At 55.8% G+C, this 19,228-nt stretch overlaps 3 protein-coding genes across 3 annotated transcripts; all 3 read left to right on the forward strand.

Moving 5' to 3' along the window:
- Nucleotides 1–409: 409 nt before the first annotated feature.
- Nucleotides 410–1,570, forward strand: LBRM_11_1150 (conserved hypothetical protein; the record flags this gene model as incomplete). Its single annotated transcript, XM_001562998.2, has 1 exon — nucleotides 410–1,570. The coding sequence occupies one exon, from the start codon at nucleotides 410–412 to the stop codon at nucleotides 1,568–1,570; it is 1,161 nt and encodes a 386-aa protein (XP_001563048.2).
- A 2,486-nt stretch (nucleotides 1,571–4,056) lies between these two features.
- Nucleotides 4,057–7,994, forward strand: LBRM_11_1160 (TATE DNA transposons; the record flags this gene model as incomplete). Its single annotated transcript, XM_001562999.1, is given in 2 exon segments — nucleotides 4,057–6,048; nucleotides 6,051–7,994. Coding segments are annotated over 2 exon segments (3,936 nt in total).
- A 5,150-nt stretch (nucleotides 7,995–13,144) lies between these two features.
- Nucleotides 13,145–19,223, forward strand: LBRM_11_1170 (TATE DNA transposons; the record flags this gene model as incomplete). The annotated part of the gene is given in 3 exon segments (XM_001563000.2): nucleotides 13,145–14,473; nucleotides 14,476–17,514; nucleotides 17,517–19,223. Coding segments are annotated over 3 exon segments (6,075 nt in total), but the record flags the coding sequence as incomplete, so codon positions are not given.
- Between the last annotated feature and the right edge of the window lie 5 nt (nucleotides 19,224–19,228).

Below are 19,228 nucleotides of genomic sequence, written 5' to 3' on the forward strand. Positions count from 1 at the left end.
TGCAACCGCGGTACTAAGTTGTGAAACGAAAACGGAATCAGATGTGTGGCTGTTCACTGCAGTTTCGTCATTGCCATTTCGCGCGCCTCTCTTCGTAGGCATCTCCTTACTCACTCTGTGGTTGCCGCTGATCGCAAAAGGTCAGCCAAAGGCGATGGTGAAACGAGTGTTTCGTCTTTGGTGCTGCACTGCGCGGGGCTCAGGCGCTGTACTCATGGAGTCCGTCCTGTACCGTTGGGCGCTTTCATAGAGTTGTCGACCAGTCCATAAACTCCATCGTTTTCTGTTCCCTTTTCCTTCTCCCTCTGACGAAGGGGAACCTTCTCCACTGCCAATTGCACGTTGTCTCTACCCAAGAAAAAGTTCCGCCTCACCCCCCTTTCCTACCGCTTTTCTCCAGGCCAGATCCATGGTGCAGCCGGAGCAGCACATTGTCTATGCCATCCACGAGTATGCGATACCGGGCAGCAGATTTTTGCCGCTCAAGGCGGGGGACGTGATGCACGTCGAGGAGGCCGATGAGAGTGGCTGGTGGCTTGGCACCAACCTCCGCGGACAGAAAGGTATCTTTCCATCCACATACACGCTCCCCTACGTCTTTCCCCCTCCCATGGAGGATATGATGCGCGACATGCGGCTCATTTTGCTGGGCCGCTGCTTTGGTGTGGATGTGGCTAGCGGTGCGCCCCTTCCGCTGCTGCAGTGCATGGACGCAGAGGTGTGCGATGCCTATATGCCCTCGCCACCGCCCTCCTTCTCCTACAAGCAAGTCCATAAACGCCTGCTCGACCGTGAAGCGGCGCGCACGCGAGTGATGAAGCTGCTCTCTCAGCTCATGGAGACGTGCACATGCGTCGAAGAGGAGCGAGCAAAGATCGCGCAGGGGCTTGCAACCCAGGAACAACAGGTCGCAGATCGTCAAGCGACCCTGAGCGAGAAATTTGCAGCGCTGGAAGCATCGCTCTGTGCACTTACGGTGCGCAAGTCGGCGTGTCTTCAGGACGGCATTGTGCCAACCTCCGCGTGGTATGAGCAGTTCAACATCGTGTCTGTATCAGGGTCCTCCTCGTCGCACTCGCTGTCCTACGAGCGGGCGTGGCGCTCGACTCTCAGGGATGTGAAAGAGGTGGTGAGGGGGCAAGAGGAGGAGCTAATATGCCTCTCCACGAGCTGCGCACAGCAAGAAGATGCCTTTGTACGAGCTACATCTTCGCTGCACGAGCGCGTTCAGTGGCGGGACGGCAGTGTCGCACGCATGTTGGCGTACTGGGCGGACAAGGCGCAGGCTGTTAAGACCGCCTACAGGGACGCAAAAGTAATGCACGACGCCACTGAGACGACACTTCACCTGGAGGCGTCGCAACTGATTCATCTTCTGGAGGAGGGTCGGGAGCGGTATATACAGGCCAAGGAGCTTTTCCGTCAGCTTAGGCGACAAGCAGAAGAGATATCTGCGGTCCTGCAGCGCAAAGACGCACTTGATTCTCTATCGCGCGAGATCGCTGAAGTTGACGCAGCCATTGCAATGCACGAACAATGGCAACGGCACGAGCCGGTCGCGCTCTCCTAGAGAACAAAGATCTTCTTGACGGGAAAGTTCACGTCCTGTGATACACTTTATACAAGAGACACGGGGCATGTTATCAGCCCCAGCGGAAGGAATTCACTGCGGGGGCCCCTCTTTTGTCCATTGACAGTTAACGTGAAGCCGAAGATGGATCTGTGCTCCTCGACGTCTCTTCCGCACTCGCTTTTTGCTAGTCGAAGTGTCTGTTGCTTCCTCACCCGCTACACTACTGTTCTCCATTCCAGTCCTCTCTGGACTCTCCGGACTCTCCCAACATATCTAGCATTTCTTCCTCTGCCTTTACCCCAGCGGGCTTCCAACCACTTAGTGGAAGCAAGCTCAGCACCACTCAACCACACGGAGCCACAGAGACCAGAACGAGTGCTTCTTAAACCACCAAAGTGGGCTTTCCAATGTAACGTGATACGTGCATCCAACCTTTTCCTCTCATCACCATCAACCTTTGCAAGGCTAGCCATCCAGGTCCCAGTAACGCTGCACTACTCCACTGTCCAGCACATTCTGCATTCTGCTACCACATCCACACCAGGAGAACCACCTTCTACATATGTATACTCTTGTACTTCCAAACAACTGAACACACGACCCGCAATGCGCTCCTAACCGAGCCCCAGCACAAAAGGTACATGGCGTCCATACCCAGCACATCGTGCACACTAGATTGTAGCCCAATACAAACAACAGTAACCCAAATTCCGGTAGGACGGTTGCACAACAGCTAGGGTGCAGCTACACGGGTACTGGTGCGCTTAGCGACAGGCTTAGCGACGGGTTAGGGTTAGGGTTAGGGTTAGGGTTAGGGTTCCATTGGCGGCGTGTAAAACCACAAAGGCAATCGAATGGCACTTGACCTTATAGGGGGGGGGTGGTGGTGGTTGGTGGGATGTGGTGTTGGATCTGGGAAATTTGACCGATAGCTGAATCGGTTTCTTGTATCCGTGGAAAAGGAATCCTGAGTGAGTGTGTGTGTCTCGGAAACCGACTCCTCACTTCCACTTGTGATGTGTGACCGTCTGTGTACCATAATGTTTCCCGATTGGAAATTATGGCCACAGGTCGGCAAATATGTACTTGCATCTGTTTCTATGGATTCTTACTTTACTGTTGTCCCTCTATCTCTTCTCCAAATGTATATAGTAATCACACTAAGTGGAGTTCATGCGGCCAGCGACGGAAAAACGACTACATATTCAGAAACGTTTCTCCAGGCACATACTCGAATCTCTGCGACAAAAGCGCACGGTTTCCCTTTCCTCCGACTCACCTACATCGGAAATGTCCGACAAACGACTAACCGAGAAAGAGCTGGATGAGTACCTCGAATTATTCGTCGCAGAGGAGGCTACAAAGATGACGGCAGAACTCACAAGAAAATTATACCGCGAAGGCGGTATGACAGATGCCGATTTTCATTTCGCCTGTAAGGGTATGACAAAATCACTACTGAGGAGTGTTGGCGCAGCAGATCCCACAACAAAAAATATCAAGAAGGAAGTGATGGACGCCCAGAAGTTGTTCGCAAACAAAGAAATCCAACAAGTGCTGGACGTGGAAGAAAGGTGGGAAGAAATTCGGGATAACATAGAAGCCTCAAAAAACCCACTGGAGGGATACAAAGTCAAAATGGAGGCAGCAATCGTAGCGAAACAGATGACACCCGTTATTGCCATCACTACCGCGACTCTGCTGGGCTTGACGGGACCACGGGCACAAAAAGCCACCGCCGACCAACGTATTGCAGCATGGTTGGCCATGTTTGTGGACGAGCCCATTACGTCACGTTTACTCGCATACAACACGCAAATCGCACAAACCAGTGCAGGAGGAATGCGGCAATGGAGAAAAGTTTTGACACGGGTCGAAGTGCCTTTGGTTCCCGAAACGGACAGGTTAGAGCACCTCAACCGCATCACTTTCGAAAAGGCACACAGCGAAAGTCAAGCAGGACCAAGAACAGTTGAGGGCAGCGGAGTGCACCGAAAACATCCGTGTGATACCTACCGGGCTCCGAAAAGAGACGGGTCAGATATCCTAGAAGGAGGCGCGCCATACGCGCCAATTCTCGGAGCCGACGGGACACAGATCGGAGCACTGGACATGGCAGGATTCGAAGCACTCTCGGGACTCACTGAAGAAAACCTACTAAAAATGAAAGACTTGCTTTCACAATGCCTGAAAGAACAAAAATTCGGACAGCGGATTCCGAGGAATAGCCAGAGCCAGCACGATTACCAAAATTCAAACGACTATACCTATGGTCCGGCAAAACACAACGGAAGAGGCACAGGCCAACGAAACGGTTACCGAGGAAACGCCGGAGACAACCGACGTAAGTTTTTCCGCGGAGGCGAGGCACAGGACGGGTCAAAAAACTAACGCCCGACGGAGCCACAGCCGACGTTTCGCAGGAGGCCACCGCACACAAGAGGCAAACCACATTCGGTATCGCAAGGTCATTTGCAAAAGAAATGTGGGGCGGTGACATGCGCGAGGGGAAAACATCGAACATCGAACTCGATGTGATCTACAAAGCGTACCTCCCTAAGAAATGGATCGTTCCGTCGGACACGATGGTGCACCTTGATTGGAAACGCGCGCAACAACTCAAGGCAAAGGTGCACCGTCACGGCGTGGTTTATTTCCCAATCTTCATTATGAAGCACTGGATCGCAGGGCTTTTGGAGAAAGGGACGCGGGACTCAGCAGAAATACAGCTGAGCATCCTGGACTCCGCACCTTCTCCCATAGTGGAAGAAAAACTGCGTAAGCACTTCAAAATGGTCTGGCCAGCTTTGCGTTTGGTGAATGAATTTTCACCACGTCAGGAACGCTATAGCGACGACTGCGGTTTGTACATGTCTGCCGTATTTTTCGGCGTTCATCTGGACATACAAATCGACCATAGCCACGACATGGCAAAGTGCATGCGGCGCCTGCTTTACGCGGCGTCGAAACACCACCCGCCACGCGAATATTTCCTCGAGAAAATGAGGAAAATTCTGACGAACCACCCGGTGTCACGGAAAGATTTCTTCTACAACGAAATCGAGCACAAGCCGTGGTTGAAGAAAACCACGGTGGTCCGTGAAGACACTTTCCACTTGGGTGGTGGCGAAAGGCGCGCAACGAAATCCACGAACCCGAAACGGGATTCCAGGCGCGCAAACCAGCCGAAAGCACGTTCTCCAAAGCCACCTCCTCGGCAAAAGAAAAAGGAGGAAACGGTGCGCACAAAGATGGACCGGGCTGAGCGCCCAAAGCGCACGCCACAGACGCCTGTACCCGCGTCAAAAGCACCTTCTCGTAAACGTCCGGAGAGATCCGCAATGGATGCCCCACTCCCACGGCGAAAGGCCGCGAGGAAAAGTGACAGGAGAACACCAGCGAGTTCCTCAGGTAGATCCGCAACAGGTAGGAATGGAAACAAAACACGCTCTCTAAACTCGAGCGAATTTCCATCCGATGATGAGGATCTGCCGGTGATCGACCTCCCGTGGAGGAAGAAAAACTCCGTCACACGTACACCTGAGCATGCGCCAAACGACGCCACGGTGAGCTCAGAAGGCATTATCCCGACGAACGTGTCACCACACGTTCAGCATGGGAAATGCATTTCTGAGTGGACAGAAATCACCCTCGCGGAGGCGAACAAACATGCCAGAAAGGTGTACGAAGCAGTCCTGGATCACCTGTGGGCTGCGACGGCTCTGGCGCGAGTCGGCGATGGTGTGGCACACGGTCTGACCGACACAGCGGTGGGACAGCAACGCGTGAGGCACAAGCTGACACCACTGCAGCCTTACAGCGTCCAAGAGATGCTGAAGCTTCTCCGAAAGAAGATCCACATGGTCGATGCCTCGCCGACCGACCCGAATGGGGTGATTCTTCGAGAAGAAAACCGAAGCGAGGAGGTGACCCTCAACCCCGCAATTGACGAACTGTACCTTGTCCGTGGACCGTCGTTACCGACATTATACGACGTGATTAAAGGATACAGGTTTCTGCTAGGAGCATGTCTCCGGGAGGCGCCGGCAGATGTGAATGGCGTGCGCTATCCGAGTCATTACGTTCTCACAAAGGACGCCTCGGAGGCAACGGTGGGAGTCTACGTTCCAGCGACGTGGACGCACTACCAATCGTCGAAGAGACAGCGTGCCCCACGTCACGCGTCACGATACATTCCTCTTCCGCGAAGTGCGGCATCAGAGGCACACCAGGATCCGTCCGATGGCCAACGGCCGCGCCTGGTGAAGAGAAAAAGATGGCCAGGCGACGGCGCCGGAAGGGACCCACTCCAAGAGGACGAGGAGGACGGCGCGACGTACAGGACTCCAGGAAACCAGAAAGGTGATGGATATGCGGACGTCGACGCGAACATCTCGGCCGAGGCAATGCGCGCTCTCGAAAGCCTCCGCTCCAATCCTTTAAACATGCAGGGCAGGCCTCTTTCAAAAAACGAAGAGGCAGAGGTCTGCCCGAGAAACTGGTTCCTCTTCGCCGCGAAACCGCCACACATCTCACAGCTCGCATGGAGTCTTGTGCGGCCCGACACCCGCGCACACCACTTGCGATGGTTAACGCGAATCAAGTCGATGAACTCGGAACAGATGCTCATGCGCTTTCCGGCGGCATGCATCGACTTGATTCTGTCGACCGCAAGGGCCCGGAAATGGAAGTGGGCAACAACCGCGAAGGCCTTTGCCGCGGTGGCGGGTGCGCTGCGCGACCTGCCGCTCTACTCGACGCAGGCGCGGGGTATTCGCCTCCAGGACGATCCCGAGTGGCGAAGCGCTTTTGGCACGGTGCAGCGCTACATGAAGGAGTCGGTGCCGGATGCGCCTCCCTTTGTTTCGCGACGCCAAGTCGAAGCGATCATCGGAAGACTCCGACTCGGTCACCCTCGTGCCGCGCTGTTCCTCGCCATGATGTGGGGATTCGCAGCGCGAGCGTGCGACATTTCCACGCTCCGAGCAAAGGACGTGACGCTGTTCCCGGGAGCATCGACGGATACATACGTGAAGGTCACGCTGACGATCCGCAAGGGAAAGGGTGCCAAAACACGTGGCCCATACCCGATCCCATCGATGCTAACGAGGGACCTCGCAGCGACGCTGCAGGAGATGCTGGTCGAGAAAAGACCATCCGAGGAGCTTTTCTCACCACACGTGGAGGAGCTGCGGGCACTGATCGCCCAGGAGGTGCGAAGAGAGATGCGAGGTGCACAGCTGCCCTCGATCCGGAAAGGCGCGCTCCGTTGCATGGCGGAAGCGGGTGTCCCGCTGAAGGACCTGATGATGATCTCCGGGCACGCGAAGCAGGCCACGCTGCTGCGCTATCTTGGGTATGGCCAGCAGCCTACGGTGGAGGCCGAGACCGCAAGGGACAACGCCGGAAGAGCGCTATTCCAGACCCTCTAGAGGCTGCGGCTTCCGTGTTCCGTTTCCGATCGCAAGAGTCATCGTGCGCGAATCTCGGAATCGCACCACAGGAGGTGTCGGCCATGGTGGACCAGATGTCCGGTTTCATCCAAGTGCTGACGGAGCGACCGGCACTCGTGAAGCAGTGGCCGTTGCACCTGAAACGGAACACACCACTGGACATGGATACCGTGCTCGCGATGCCGACAAAACGCGCCTCAACGAAGCGGTTTCTCCAGCGAATCCAGTGCTTTCTGGATCCCTCCTTCTACGATGGGTTGAGGACCTCACGGACCATCAAAAAGTGTGCGCTCACAGCGGCGGAAATCCAACAGGCGATCGAGATGGGCAAGTTCGAACCGTGCCCGATCAGCGACATCGGCGCCCAGGTGCAATTGCCAGAGGGCATGCACGGGGTGAACGTCTTCACGGTGCCGGAGCTGAAAGGACGACGACGCCTCATCACGGAGCCCCTGCTGAACCGCGTGATTCCCAAACATCACGTCCCGCGCGTCCACTACGACACGCGCCTCGGAAGACGACAGCGGCTGCGATACGCCCGGTACATGCTACAGATCGACTTCGAAGCTTATTACGACGCTATCCCGATCGCGGCGACACTCCGTAACAAGTTCGTTTTTCGAGCCAGGCATGACGGGCGATACTACCGCCTTCGTACTCTCCCGACCGGTGCGCGGTGGAGCGTTGCCGTCGGCCAGGCGGTGACGTGGACGATTGTCGACATCGACACGCCCGTCACCATCACCACGCTCATCGACAACATTCTCGTGGCCGCACGCGAAGGTCAGGAGCGTGAGTTTGTGCTCGCGGTGCGCACGGTCGTCGCACGCATCAAGGCGGCGAACCTGATGACGTCACCCAACCGGGACGAGCTGGAGGCGATGTCGGACGAGGAAATCCTGCAGCTGGCGAGTGCCAACACCGTTTTTCTCGGTGAAGATACACATGGAATGGCCGTGAGCGTCTGATCCGCAACTCGGTGAAGACGGTGGCGAAGCTGAAGCTTGCGCTCCAAAAGACCAGCCACACCATACGCAGTCTGGCCTCGCTCATCTCGCTGATCTTCTTCGCGCTCCATACCACGCAAATGAACCCCGCACGGGCATTCAAGCTGCTGAGAGCCTACCGAGGCATATACCGGCTGACGTTCCGCGGGTACGACTGGGACGACGCGGTTCCTTACATTGACTCCTCCGTGGCGCGGTCGCTGCAGGAGATCGGCGGCGCACTGGTGCAGAATCCGTGGTGGAAAATCTCGGACGAGAGACACCCAACGACGGACGAGGCGACCTATGACGCGGTGGCCTTCACCGACGCGTCGCTGGAGGGCTGGGGTGCTGTGCTTCACCTCCGCGACGCGGGCGCCACAGAAATGTGGACCTATCGGCAGCGCTGGACCGAGGACCTGGAACGGCAACTCGGCGGCGACGACGGTGAGGCGGAACGCGTCCTTGAAAAACTGCGCCAGTACCAGCTGCGTCGCCGCGTCCGGTCGGGAGGCCGGTTCGAGGACCCAGACCTGCAGGCGGACCGCTTCCAGGCGCGGTACTCGGCACACGCGGAACCACGCGCGGCTCAACTAATGCTGCGACACCTGGTGGAGCACCACAGGGTGCCCAACGGAGCGCGAATCGCGCTTGCCACGGACCACCGTGCGATTGTCATTGCGCAGAAACACCTGAACGGTTTCGGCGGCATTGGCAGAGGCTACGCCCTGAACAAACTTTTCGAATACACCTACGACCTCTGGTACAACAGAGGGATCGACGTAGTCTTTTTCTACGTCGAGGGTGCGCGGAATCCGGCGGACGCCTACTCGCGACACTTCGGGGTGGACGCGACAGGATCGCTGGAGGTTCACCGAGTTGAACCGTTTGGCGTGCCGTTCCTCCGGCACACGTGGTGTCCGCTATGCGAAGAGCGGCGCCGCGAGGAGGGCGGCGAGATATGATCGTCACCAGAAACATCCGAGGGGAGCCGGAACCTGACGGCCGACTCTCCGGAGGACGGTGCGACGACATCGCTCACAAGATATGGATGGCTAACCGCGTGCTATGGGGGGAGGCTTCCCCGGTACCGGTGCCAAGCCATAAGAAAAAGCACACAAAAGAAGTCCAAGACGACTTGATGTGCTCCTCACGCGACCGAGCGCGGTAGAGGGGACCGGCGGCATAATCATGACGCGGCGCCGCGGTCGTGGTTGCGTGCCTGCCTTGCCGCTTCCCAATGGGGTCGCGAAGGCTCTCTCCATACCCATCTGCCTTCCACAAATCTTTCTCCCTTCTCGCCCTTTACTTGTCTTCAAGAAATCATATCTTCGCGAGCACCCTATCACACAGGACGGTGGCATTCCATTGGCGGCGTGTAAAACCACAAAGGCAATCGAATGGCACTTGACCTTATAGGGGGGGGGGTGGTGGTTGGTGGGATGTGGTGTTGGATCTGTTTTGACCGATAGCTGAATCGGTTTCTTGTATCCGTGGAAAAGGAATCCTGAGTGAGTGTGTGTGTCTCGGAAACCGACTCCTCACTTCCATTTGTGATGTGTGACCGTCTGTGTACCATAATGTTTCCCGATTGGAAATTATGGCCACAGGTCGGCAAATATGTACTCTTGCATCTGTTTCTATGGATTCCTACTTTACCTTTGTCCCTTTATCTCTTCTCCAAATGTATATAGTAATCACACTAAGTGGAGTTCATGCGGCCAGCGACGGAAAAACGCCCACCCACCCAACCCTAGACATGAATCTCTCGGATGTCCGGAACGGACCGGAAGGCCACAGAACGGCGAACCGGTTTCCCTCCGCGGAGGTGTGTGTGTGCTCCGGGAACCGCGGGAGGGTGCGGGTGCCGACCACGGCGTGGAAGAACCGCAAGTTGAGCCTACCAACGCAGGAGGCGAGTTGTATTTTTGCGAGTTGTATTTTTGCGAGTTGTATTTTTTCGTAACATGAATGGCTTTCGTTTCAGGTAAATTTTGAAGTGATTTCTCATTTTTAATTTCTCATAAAACATTGTTCATTGTCTCTTGTTTTTCCTTCCTGATGGCAGGCGCCTGGCGCTAAGCTGTTTTCTCCCTTCCCTGAGAATGGACCCTAACGGTCTTCACCTGGGGACTCGTCCCCGAAGGCGCACGAGATGCACCGTTTTCAAACAGGGTCTCGGCCCTGGTTTTATGCGGATGTCGGACCCAGCGTCGCCCCGAGACTCGGAGTTGGCGAGGTGAAACCTTGAACCGCGACGAGCCAGGTGCGGGAACGGGTTTGGACAGCACAGACCCTCGCGGACGACACGATTGGAAGCGAGTGGGCGCGCCCATCATCCACCCAGTTCCCCTTTCTTTTCAGCCCACCCTGTATTTCTACTTTTGTGCGTTTGTAGTTTTGACTTTGTAGTTTCCTCTGCGACATGGGTTCCCGATTGTTCCCAGCGATCCCTTCGGGTTCTGTAGCTTCCGTTTTTGTAGATTTGGCGACCGCAGCGCCGCCTGGATTCGTGTACGTGCGTCCCTGCGTGCCCCGCTGGTGCTGGCGCTTGTAGCTTGATTGTTTTTTCGGCGGCTGACCGACTCGTTTCCTTTCTTCTGGCGACTCCCCGCATGTCCGTTTGGCATGCCGCCCTCTGACCGTAATGAATGGGCACCCGGTGGGGGAGGCTTCCCCGGTACCGGTGCCAAGCCATAAGAAAAAGCACACAAAAGAAGTCCAAGACGACTTGATGTGCTCCTCACGCGACCGAGCGCGGTAGAGGGGACCGGCGGCATAATCATGACGCGGCGCCGCGGTCGTGGTTGCGTGCCTGCCTTGCCGCTTCCCAATGGGGTCGCGAAGGTTCTCTCCATACCCATCTGCCTTCCACAAATCTTTCTCCCTTCTCGCCCTTTACTTGTCTTCAAGAAATTATATCTTCGCGAGCACCCTATCACACAGGACGGTGGCATTAGGGTTAGGGTTAGGGTTAGGGTTAGGGTTAGGGTTAGGGTTAGGGTTAGGGTTAGGGTTAGGGTTAGGGTTAGGGTTAGGGTTAGGGTTAGGGTTAGGGTTAGGGTTAGGGTTAGGGTTAGGGTTAGGGTTAGGGTTAGGGTTAGGGTTAGGGTTAGGGTTAGGGTTAGGGTTAGGGTTAGGGTTAGGGTTAGGGTTAGGGTTAGGGTTAGGGTTAGGGTTAGGGTTAGGGTTAGGGTTAGGGTTAGGGTTAGGGTAGGGTTAGGGTTAGGGTTAGGGTTAGGGTAGGGTTAGGGGTTAGGGTTAGGGTTAGGGTTAGGGTTAGGGTTAGGGTTAGGGTTAGGGTTCCATTGGCGGCGTGTAAAACCACAAAGGCAATCGAATGGCACTTGACCTTATAGTTGGCCGGGTTAATTTGTCTGGGCAAAAGAACTGGAAGGGGGATGGGGGTGGTTGGTGGGATGTGGTGATGGATTTGCGAAATATACAGGCTGGGTGCCATAATGTTTCCCGATTGGAAATTATGGCCACAGGTCGGAAATATGTGTTTCTGTTATGAATGATTACTTTCTATTGTCCCTTTATTTCTTCTCTAATGTGTTATTCATAAATGAAGTAATCCACTCTAAGTGTTGATGCGGCCCGCGACGAAAAAACGCCCACCCACCCAACCCTAGACACGAATTTCTCGGATGTCCGGAACGGACCGGAAGGCCACAGAACGGCGGACCGGTTTCCTTCCGCGGATGCGGGGTGTGTACTCCGGGAACCGTGGGAAGGTGAGGGCGTCGACTGTGGCGTGGACGAACCGCATGTAGATGGTGAGTGAAAAATTTTCGGGTTGAAAAATTTCCTTTAAATGAACCGCTTTCTGTTCAGGTAATATTTTGCAAGATGATGAATTTCTCGTTTCAACAAAGTTTCAAAGTTTCCTTTCAAACAGATTCTCTTAACCCGTGAGCGTGGTTTCCTTTCTTTATACCTTCTTCCTGATGGGGCGCGCCCATCATCCACCCAGTTCCCCTTTCCTTTTCAGACCACCCTGTTTTTCTACTTTTGTGCGTTTGTAGTTTCCTCTGCGACATGGGTCCCCGGTTGTTCCCAGTGATCCCTTCGGGTTCTGTAGCTTCCGTTTTTGTAGATTTGCCGACCGCAGCGCCGCCGGGATTCGTGTACGTGCGTCCCTGCGTGCGCCGCTGCAGCTAGCGCTGGTAGCTTGATTGTTTTTTCGGTGGCTGACCGACTCGTTTCCTTTCTTCTGGCGACTCCCCGCATGTCCGTTTGGCATGCCGCCCTCTGACCGTAATGAATGGGCACCCGGTGGGGGAGGCTTCCCCGGTACCGGTGCCAAGCCATAAGAAAAAGCACACGAAAGAAGTCCAAGACGACTTGATGTGCTCCTCACGCGACTGAACGCGGTAGAGGAGGCCGGCGGCATAATCATGACGCGGCGTCGCGGTCGTGGTTGCGTGCCTGCCTTGCCGCTTCCCAATGGGGTCGCGAAGATTAGTTCCATACCCATCTGCCTTCCACAAATCTTTCTCCCTTCTCGCCCTCTGTTGTCTTCAAGAAATTATATCTTCGCGAGCACCCTATCACACAGGACGGTGGCATTAGGGTTAGGGTTAGGGTTAGGGTTAGGGTTAGGGTTAGGGTTAGGGTTAGGGTTAGGGTTAGGGTTAGGGTTAGGGTTAGGGTTAGGGTTAGGGTTAGGGTTAGGGTTAGGGTTAGGGTTAGGGTTAGGGTTAGGGTTAGGGTTAGGGTTAGGGTTAGGGTTAGGGTTAGGGTTAGGGTTAGGGTTAGGGTTAGGGTTAGGGTTAGGGTTAGGGTTAGGGTTAGGGTTAGGGTTAGGGTTAGGGTTAGGGTTAGGGTTAGGGTTAGGGTTAGGGTTAGGGTTAGGGTTAGGGTTAGGGTTAGGGTTAGGGTTAGGGTTAGGGTTCCATTGGCGGCGTGTAAAACCACAAAGGCAATCGAATGGCACTTGACCTTATAGGGGGGGGGGTGGTGGTTGGTGGGATGTGGTGTTGGATCTGTTTTGACCGATAGCTGAATCGGTTTCTTGTATCCGTGGAAAAGGAATCCTGAGTGAGTGTGTGTGTCTCGGAAACCGACTCCTCACTTCCACTTGTGATGTGTGACCGTCTGTGTACCATAATGTTTCCCGATTGGAAATTATGGCCACAGGTCGGCAAATATGTACTTGCATCTGTTTCTATGGATTCTTACTTTACTGTTGTCCCTCTATCTCTTCTCCAAATGTATATAGTAATCACACTAAGTGGAGTTCATGCGGCCAGCGACGGAAAAACGACTACATATTCAGAAACGTTTCTCCAGACACATACTCGAATCTCTGTGACAAAAGCGCACGTTTTCCCTTTTCCTCCGACTCACCTACATCGGAAATGTCCGACAAACGACTAACCGAGAAAGAGCTGGATGAGTACCTCGAATTATTCGTCGCAGAGGAGGCTACAAAGATGACGGCAGAACTCACAAGAAAATTATACCGCGAAGGCGGTATGACAGATGCCGATTTTCATTTCGCCTGTAAGGGTATGACAAAATCACTACTGAGGAGTGTTGGCGCAGCAGATCCCACAACAAAAAATATCAAGAAGGAAGTGATGGACGCCCAAAAGTTGTTCGCAGACAAAGAAATCCAACAAGTGCTGGACGTGGAAGAAAGGTGGGAAGAAATATGGGATAACATAGAAGCCTCAAAAAACCCACTGGAGGGATACAAAGTCAAAATGGAGGCAGCAATCGTAGCGAAACAAATGACACCCGTTATTGCCATCACTACCGCGACTCTGCTGGGCTTGACGGGACCACGGGCACAAAAAGCCACCGCCGACCAACGTATTGCAGCATGGTTGGCCATGTTTGTGGACGAGCCCATGACGTCACGTTTACTCGCATACAACACGCAAATCGCACAAACCAGTGCAGGAGGAATGCGGCAATGGAGAAAAGTTTTGACACGGGTCGAAGTGCCTTTGGTTCCCGAAACGGACAGGTTAGAGCACCTCAACCGCATCACTTTCGAAAAGGCACACAGCGAAAGTCAAGCAGGACCAAGAACAGTTGAGGGCAGCGGAGTGCACCGAAAACATCCGTGTGATACCTACCGGGCTCCGAACAGAGACGGGTCAGATATCCTAGAAGGAGGCGCGCCATACGCGCCAATTCTCGGAGCCGACGGGACACAGATCGGAGCACTGGACATGGCAGGATTCGAAGCACTCTCGGGACTCACTGAAGAAAACCTACTAAAAATGAAAGACTTGCTTTCACAATGCCTGAAAGAACAAAAATTCGGACAGCGGATTCCGAGGAATAGCCAGAGCCAGCACGATTACCAAAATTCAAACGACTATACCTATGGTCCGGCAAAACACAACGGAAGAGGCACAGGCCAACGAAACGGTTACCGAGGAAACGCCGGAGACAACCGACGTAAGTTTTTCCGCGGAGGCGAGGCACAGGACGGGTCAAAAAACTAACGCCCGACGGAGCCACAGCCGACGTTTCGCAGGAGGCCACCGCACACAAGAGGCAAACCACATTCGGTATCGCAAGGTCATTTGCAAAAGAAATGTGGGGCGGTGACATGCGCGAGGGGAAAACATCGAATATCGAACTCGATGTGATCTACAAAGCGTACCTCCCTAAGAAACGGATCGTTCCGTCGGACACGATGGTGCACCTTGATTGGAAACGCGCGCAACAACTCAAGGCAAAGGTGCACCGTCACGGCGTAGTGTTTTTCCCAATCTTCATTATGAAGCACTGGATCGCAGGGCTTTTGGAGAAAGGGACGCGGGACTCAGCAGAAATACAGCTGAGCATCTTCGACTCCGCACCTTCTCCCATAGTGGAAGAAAAACTGCGTAAGCACTTCAAAATGGTCTGGCCAGCTTTGCGTTTGGTGAATGAATTTTCACCACGTCAGGAACGCTATAGCGACGACTGCGGTTTGTATATGTCTGCCGTATTTTTCGGCGCTCATCTGGACATACAAATCGACCATAGCCACGACATGGCAAAGTGCATGCGGCGCCTGCTTTACGCGGCGTCGAAACACCACCCGCCACGCGAATATTTCCTCGAAAAAATGAGGAAAATTCTGACGAACCACCCGGTGTCACGGAAAGATTTCTTCTACAACGAAATCGAGCACAAACCGTGGTTGAAGAAAACCACGGTGGTCCGTGAAGACACTTTCCACTTGGGTGGTGGCGAAAGGCGCGCAACGAAATCCACGAACCCGAAACGGGATTCCAGGCGCGCAAACCAGCCGAAAGCACGTGCTCCAAAGCCACCTCCTCGGCAAAAGAAAAAGGAGGAAACGGTGCGCACAAAGATGGACCGGGCTGAGCGCACAAAGCGCACGCCACAGACGCCTGTACCCGCGTCAAAAGCACCTTCCCGTAAACGTCCGGAGAGATCCGCAATGGATGCTCCACTCCCACGGCGAAAAGCCGCGAGGAAAAGTGACAGGAGAACACCCGCGAGTTCCTCAGGTAGATCCGCAACAGGTAGGAATGGAGACAAAACACGCTCTCTAAACTCGAGCGAATTTCCATCCGAGGATGAGGATCTGCCGGTGATCGGCCTCCCGCGGAGGAAGAAAAACTCCGTCACACGTACGCCTGAGCATGCGCCAAACGACGCCACGGTGAGCTCAGAAGGCATTATCCCGACGAACGTGTCACCACACGTTCAGCATGGGAAATGCATTTCTGAGTGGACAGAAATCACCCTCTTGGAGGCGAACAAACATGCCAGAAAGGTGTACGAAGCAGTCCTGGATCACCTGTGGGCTGCGACGGCTCTGGCGCGAGTCGGCGATGGTGTGGCACACGGTCTGACCGACACAGCGGTGGGACAGCAACGCGTGAGGCACAAGCTGACACCACTGCAGCCTTACAGCGTCCAAGAGATGCTGAAGCTTCTCCGAAAGAAGATCCACATGGTCGATGCCTCACCGACCGACCCGAATGGGGTGACCTTTCGAGAAGAGAACCGAAGCGAGGAGGTGACCTTGGACCCCTCGATCGACGAACTGTACCTTGTCCGTGGACCGTCGTTACCGACATTATACGACGTGATTAAAGGATACAGGTTTCTGCTAGGAGCATGTCTCCGTGAGGCGCCGGCAGATATGAATGGCGTGCGCTATCCGAGTCATTACGTTCTCACAAAGGACGCCTCGGAGGCAACGGTGGGAGTCTACGTTCCAGCGACGTGGACGCACTACCAATCGTCGAAGAGACAGCGTGCCCCACGTCACGCGTCACGATACATTCCTCTTCCGCGAAGTGCGGCATCAGAGGCACACCAGGATCCGTCCGATGGCCAACGGCTGCGGCTGGTGAAGAGAAAAAGATGGCCAGGCGACGGCGCCGGAAGGGACCCACTCCAAGAGGACGAGGAGGACGGCGGGCCGTACAGCGTTCCAGGAAACCAGAAGGGTGATGGGTACGCGGACGTCGACGCGAACATCTCGACAGAGGCAATGCGCGCTCTCGAAAGCCTCCGCTCCAATCCTTTAAACATGCAGGGCAGGCCTCTTTCGCAAAAAGAAGAGGCAGAGGTCTGCCCGAGAAACTGGTTCCTCTTCGCCGCGAAACCGCCACACATCTCACAGCTCGCATGGAACTTGGTGAGGCCCGACACTCGCGCACACCACTTGCGATGGTTGACGCGAATCAAGTCGATGAACTCGGAACAGATGCTCATGCGCTTTCCGGCGGCATGCATCGACTTGATTCTGTCGACCGCAAGGGCCCGGAAATGGAAGTGGGCAACCACCGCGAAGGCCTTTGCCGCGGTGGCGGGTGCGCTGCGCGACCTGCCGCTCTACTCGACGCAGGCGCGGGGTATTCGCCTCCAGGACGATCCCGAGTGGCGAAGCGCTTTTGGCACGGTGCAGCGCTACATGAAGGAGTCGGTGCCGGATGCGCCTCCCTTTGTTTCGCGACGCCAAGTCGAAGCGATCATCGGAAGACTCCGACTCGGTCACCCTCGTGCCGCGCTGTTCCTCGCCATGATGTGGGGATTCGCAGCGCGAGCGTGCGACATTTCCACGCTCCGAGCGAAGGACGTGACGCTGTTCCCGGGAGCATCGACGGATACATACGTGAAGGTCACGCTGACGATCCGCAAGGGAAAGGGTGCCAAAACACGTGGCCCATACCCGATCCCATCGATGCTAACGAGGGACCTCGCAGCGACGCTGCAGGAGATGCTGGTCGAGAAAAAACCATCCGAGGAGCTTTTCTCACCACACGTGGAGGAGCTGCGGGCACTGATCGCCCAGGAGGTGCGAAGAGAGATGCGAGGTGCACAGCTGCCCTCGATCCGGAAAGGCGCGCTCCGTTGTATGGCGGAAGCGGGTGTCCCGTTGAAGGACCTGATGATGATTTCCGGGCACGCGAAGCAGGCCACGCTGCTGCGCTATCTTGGGTATGGCCAGCAGCCTACGGTGGAGGCCGAGACCGCAAGGGTCAACGCCGGAAGAGCGCTATTCCAGACCCTCTAGAGGCTGCGGCTTCCGTGTTCCGTTTCCGATCGCAAGAGTCATCGTGCGCGAATCTCGGAATCGCACCACAGGAGGTGTCGGCCATGGTGGACCAGATGTCCGGTTTCATCCAAGTGCTGACGGAGCGACCGGCACTCGTGAAGCAGTGGCCGCTGCACCTGAAACGGAACACACCACTGGACATGGATACCGTGCTGGCGATGCCGACAAAACGCGCCTCAACGAAGCGGTTTCTCCAGCGAATCCAGTGCTTTCTGGATCCCTCCTTCTACGATGGGTTGCGGACGTCGAGGACCATCAAAAAGTGCGTGCTCACAGCGGCGGAAATCCAACAGGCGGTCGAGATGGGCAAGTTTGAACCGTGCCCGATCAGCGACATCGGCGCCCAGGTGCAATTGCCAGAGGGCATGCACGGCGTGAACGTCTTCACGGTGCCGGAGCTGAAAGGACGACGACGCCTCATCACGGAGCCCCTGCTGAACCGCGTGATCCCCAAACATCACGTCCCGCGCGTCCACTACGACACGCGCCTCGGAAGACGACAGCGGCTGCGATACGCCCGTTACATGCTACAGATCGACTTCGAAGCTTATTACGACGCTATCCCGATCGCGGCGACACTCCGTAACAAGTTCGTTTTTCGAGCCAGGCATGACGGGCGATACTACCGTCTTCGTACTCTCCCGACCGGCGCGCGGTGGAGCGTTGCCGTCGGCCAGGCGGTGACGTGGGCGATTGTCGACATCGACACGCCCGTCACCATCACCACGCTCATCGACAACATTCTCGTGGCCGCACGCGAAGGTCAGGAGCGTGAGTTTGTGCTCGCGGTGCGCACGGTCGTCGCACGCATCAAGGCGGCGAACCTGATGACGTCACCCAACCGGGACGAGCTGGAGGCGATGTCGGACGAGGAAATCCTGCAGCTGGCGAGTGCCAACACCGTTTTTCTCGGCGAGGAATACACATGGAATGGCCGTGAGCGTCTGATCCGCAACTCGGTGAAGACGGTGGCGAAGCTGAAGCTTGCGCTCCAAAAGACCAGCCACACCATACGCAGTCTGGCCTCGCTCATCTCGCTGATCTTCTTCGCGCTCCACACCACGCAAATGAACCCCGCACGGGCATTCAAGCTGCTGAGAGCCTACCGAGGCATATACCGGCTGACGTTCCGCGGGTACGACTGGGACGACGCGGTTCCTTACATTGACTCCTCCGTGGCGCGGTCGCTGCAGGAGATCGGCGGCGCACTGGTGCAGAATCCGTGGTGGAAAATCTCGGACGAGAGACACCCAACGACGGACGAGGCGACCTATGACGCGGTGGCCTTCACCGACGCGTCGCTGGAGGGCTGGGGTGCTGTGCTTCACCTCCGCGACGCGGGCGCCACAGAAATGTGGACCTACCGGCAGCGCTGGACCGAGGACCTGGAACGGCAACTTGGCGGCGACGACGGCGAGGCGGAACGCGTCCTCGAAAAACTGCGCCAGTACCAGCTGCGTCGCCGCGTCCGGTCGGGAGGCCGGTTCGAGGACCCAGACCTGCAGGCGGACCGCTTCCAGGCGCGGTACTCGGCACACGCGGAACCACGCGCGGCACAACTAATGCTGCGACACCTGGTGGAGCACCACAGGGTGCTCCGAAGCGGAGCTGCGAATACGCGCTTGCCACGGACCACCGTGCGATGTCATGCGCGAAGCTGGCTANNTAA

Source organism: Leishmania braziliensis, chromosome 11, assembly GCF_000002845.2.
Source record: "Leishmania braziliensis MHOM/BR/75/M2904 complete genome, chromosome 11".
Classification (NCBI taxonomy): domain Eukaryota; phylum Euglenozoa; class Kinetoplastea; order Trypanosomatida; family Trypanosomatidae; genus Leishmania; species Leishmania braziliensis.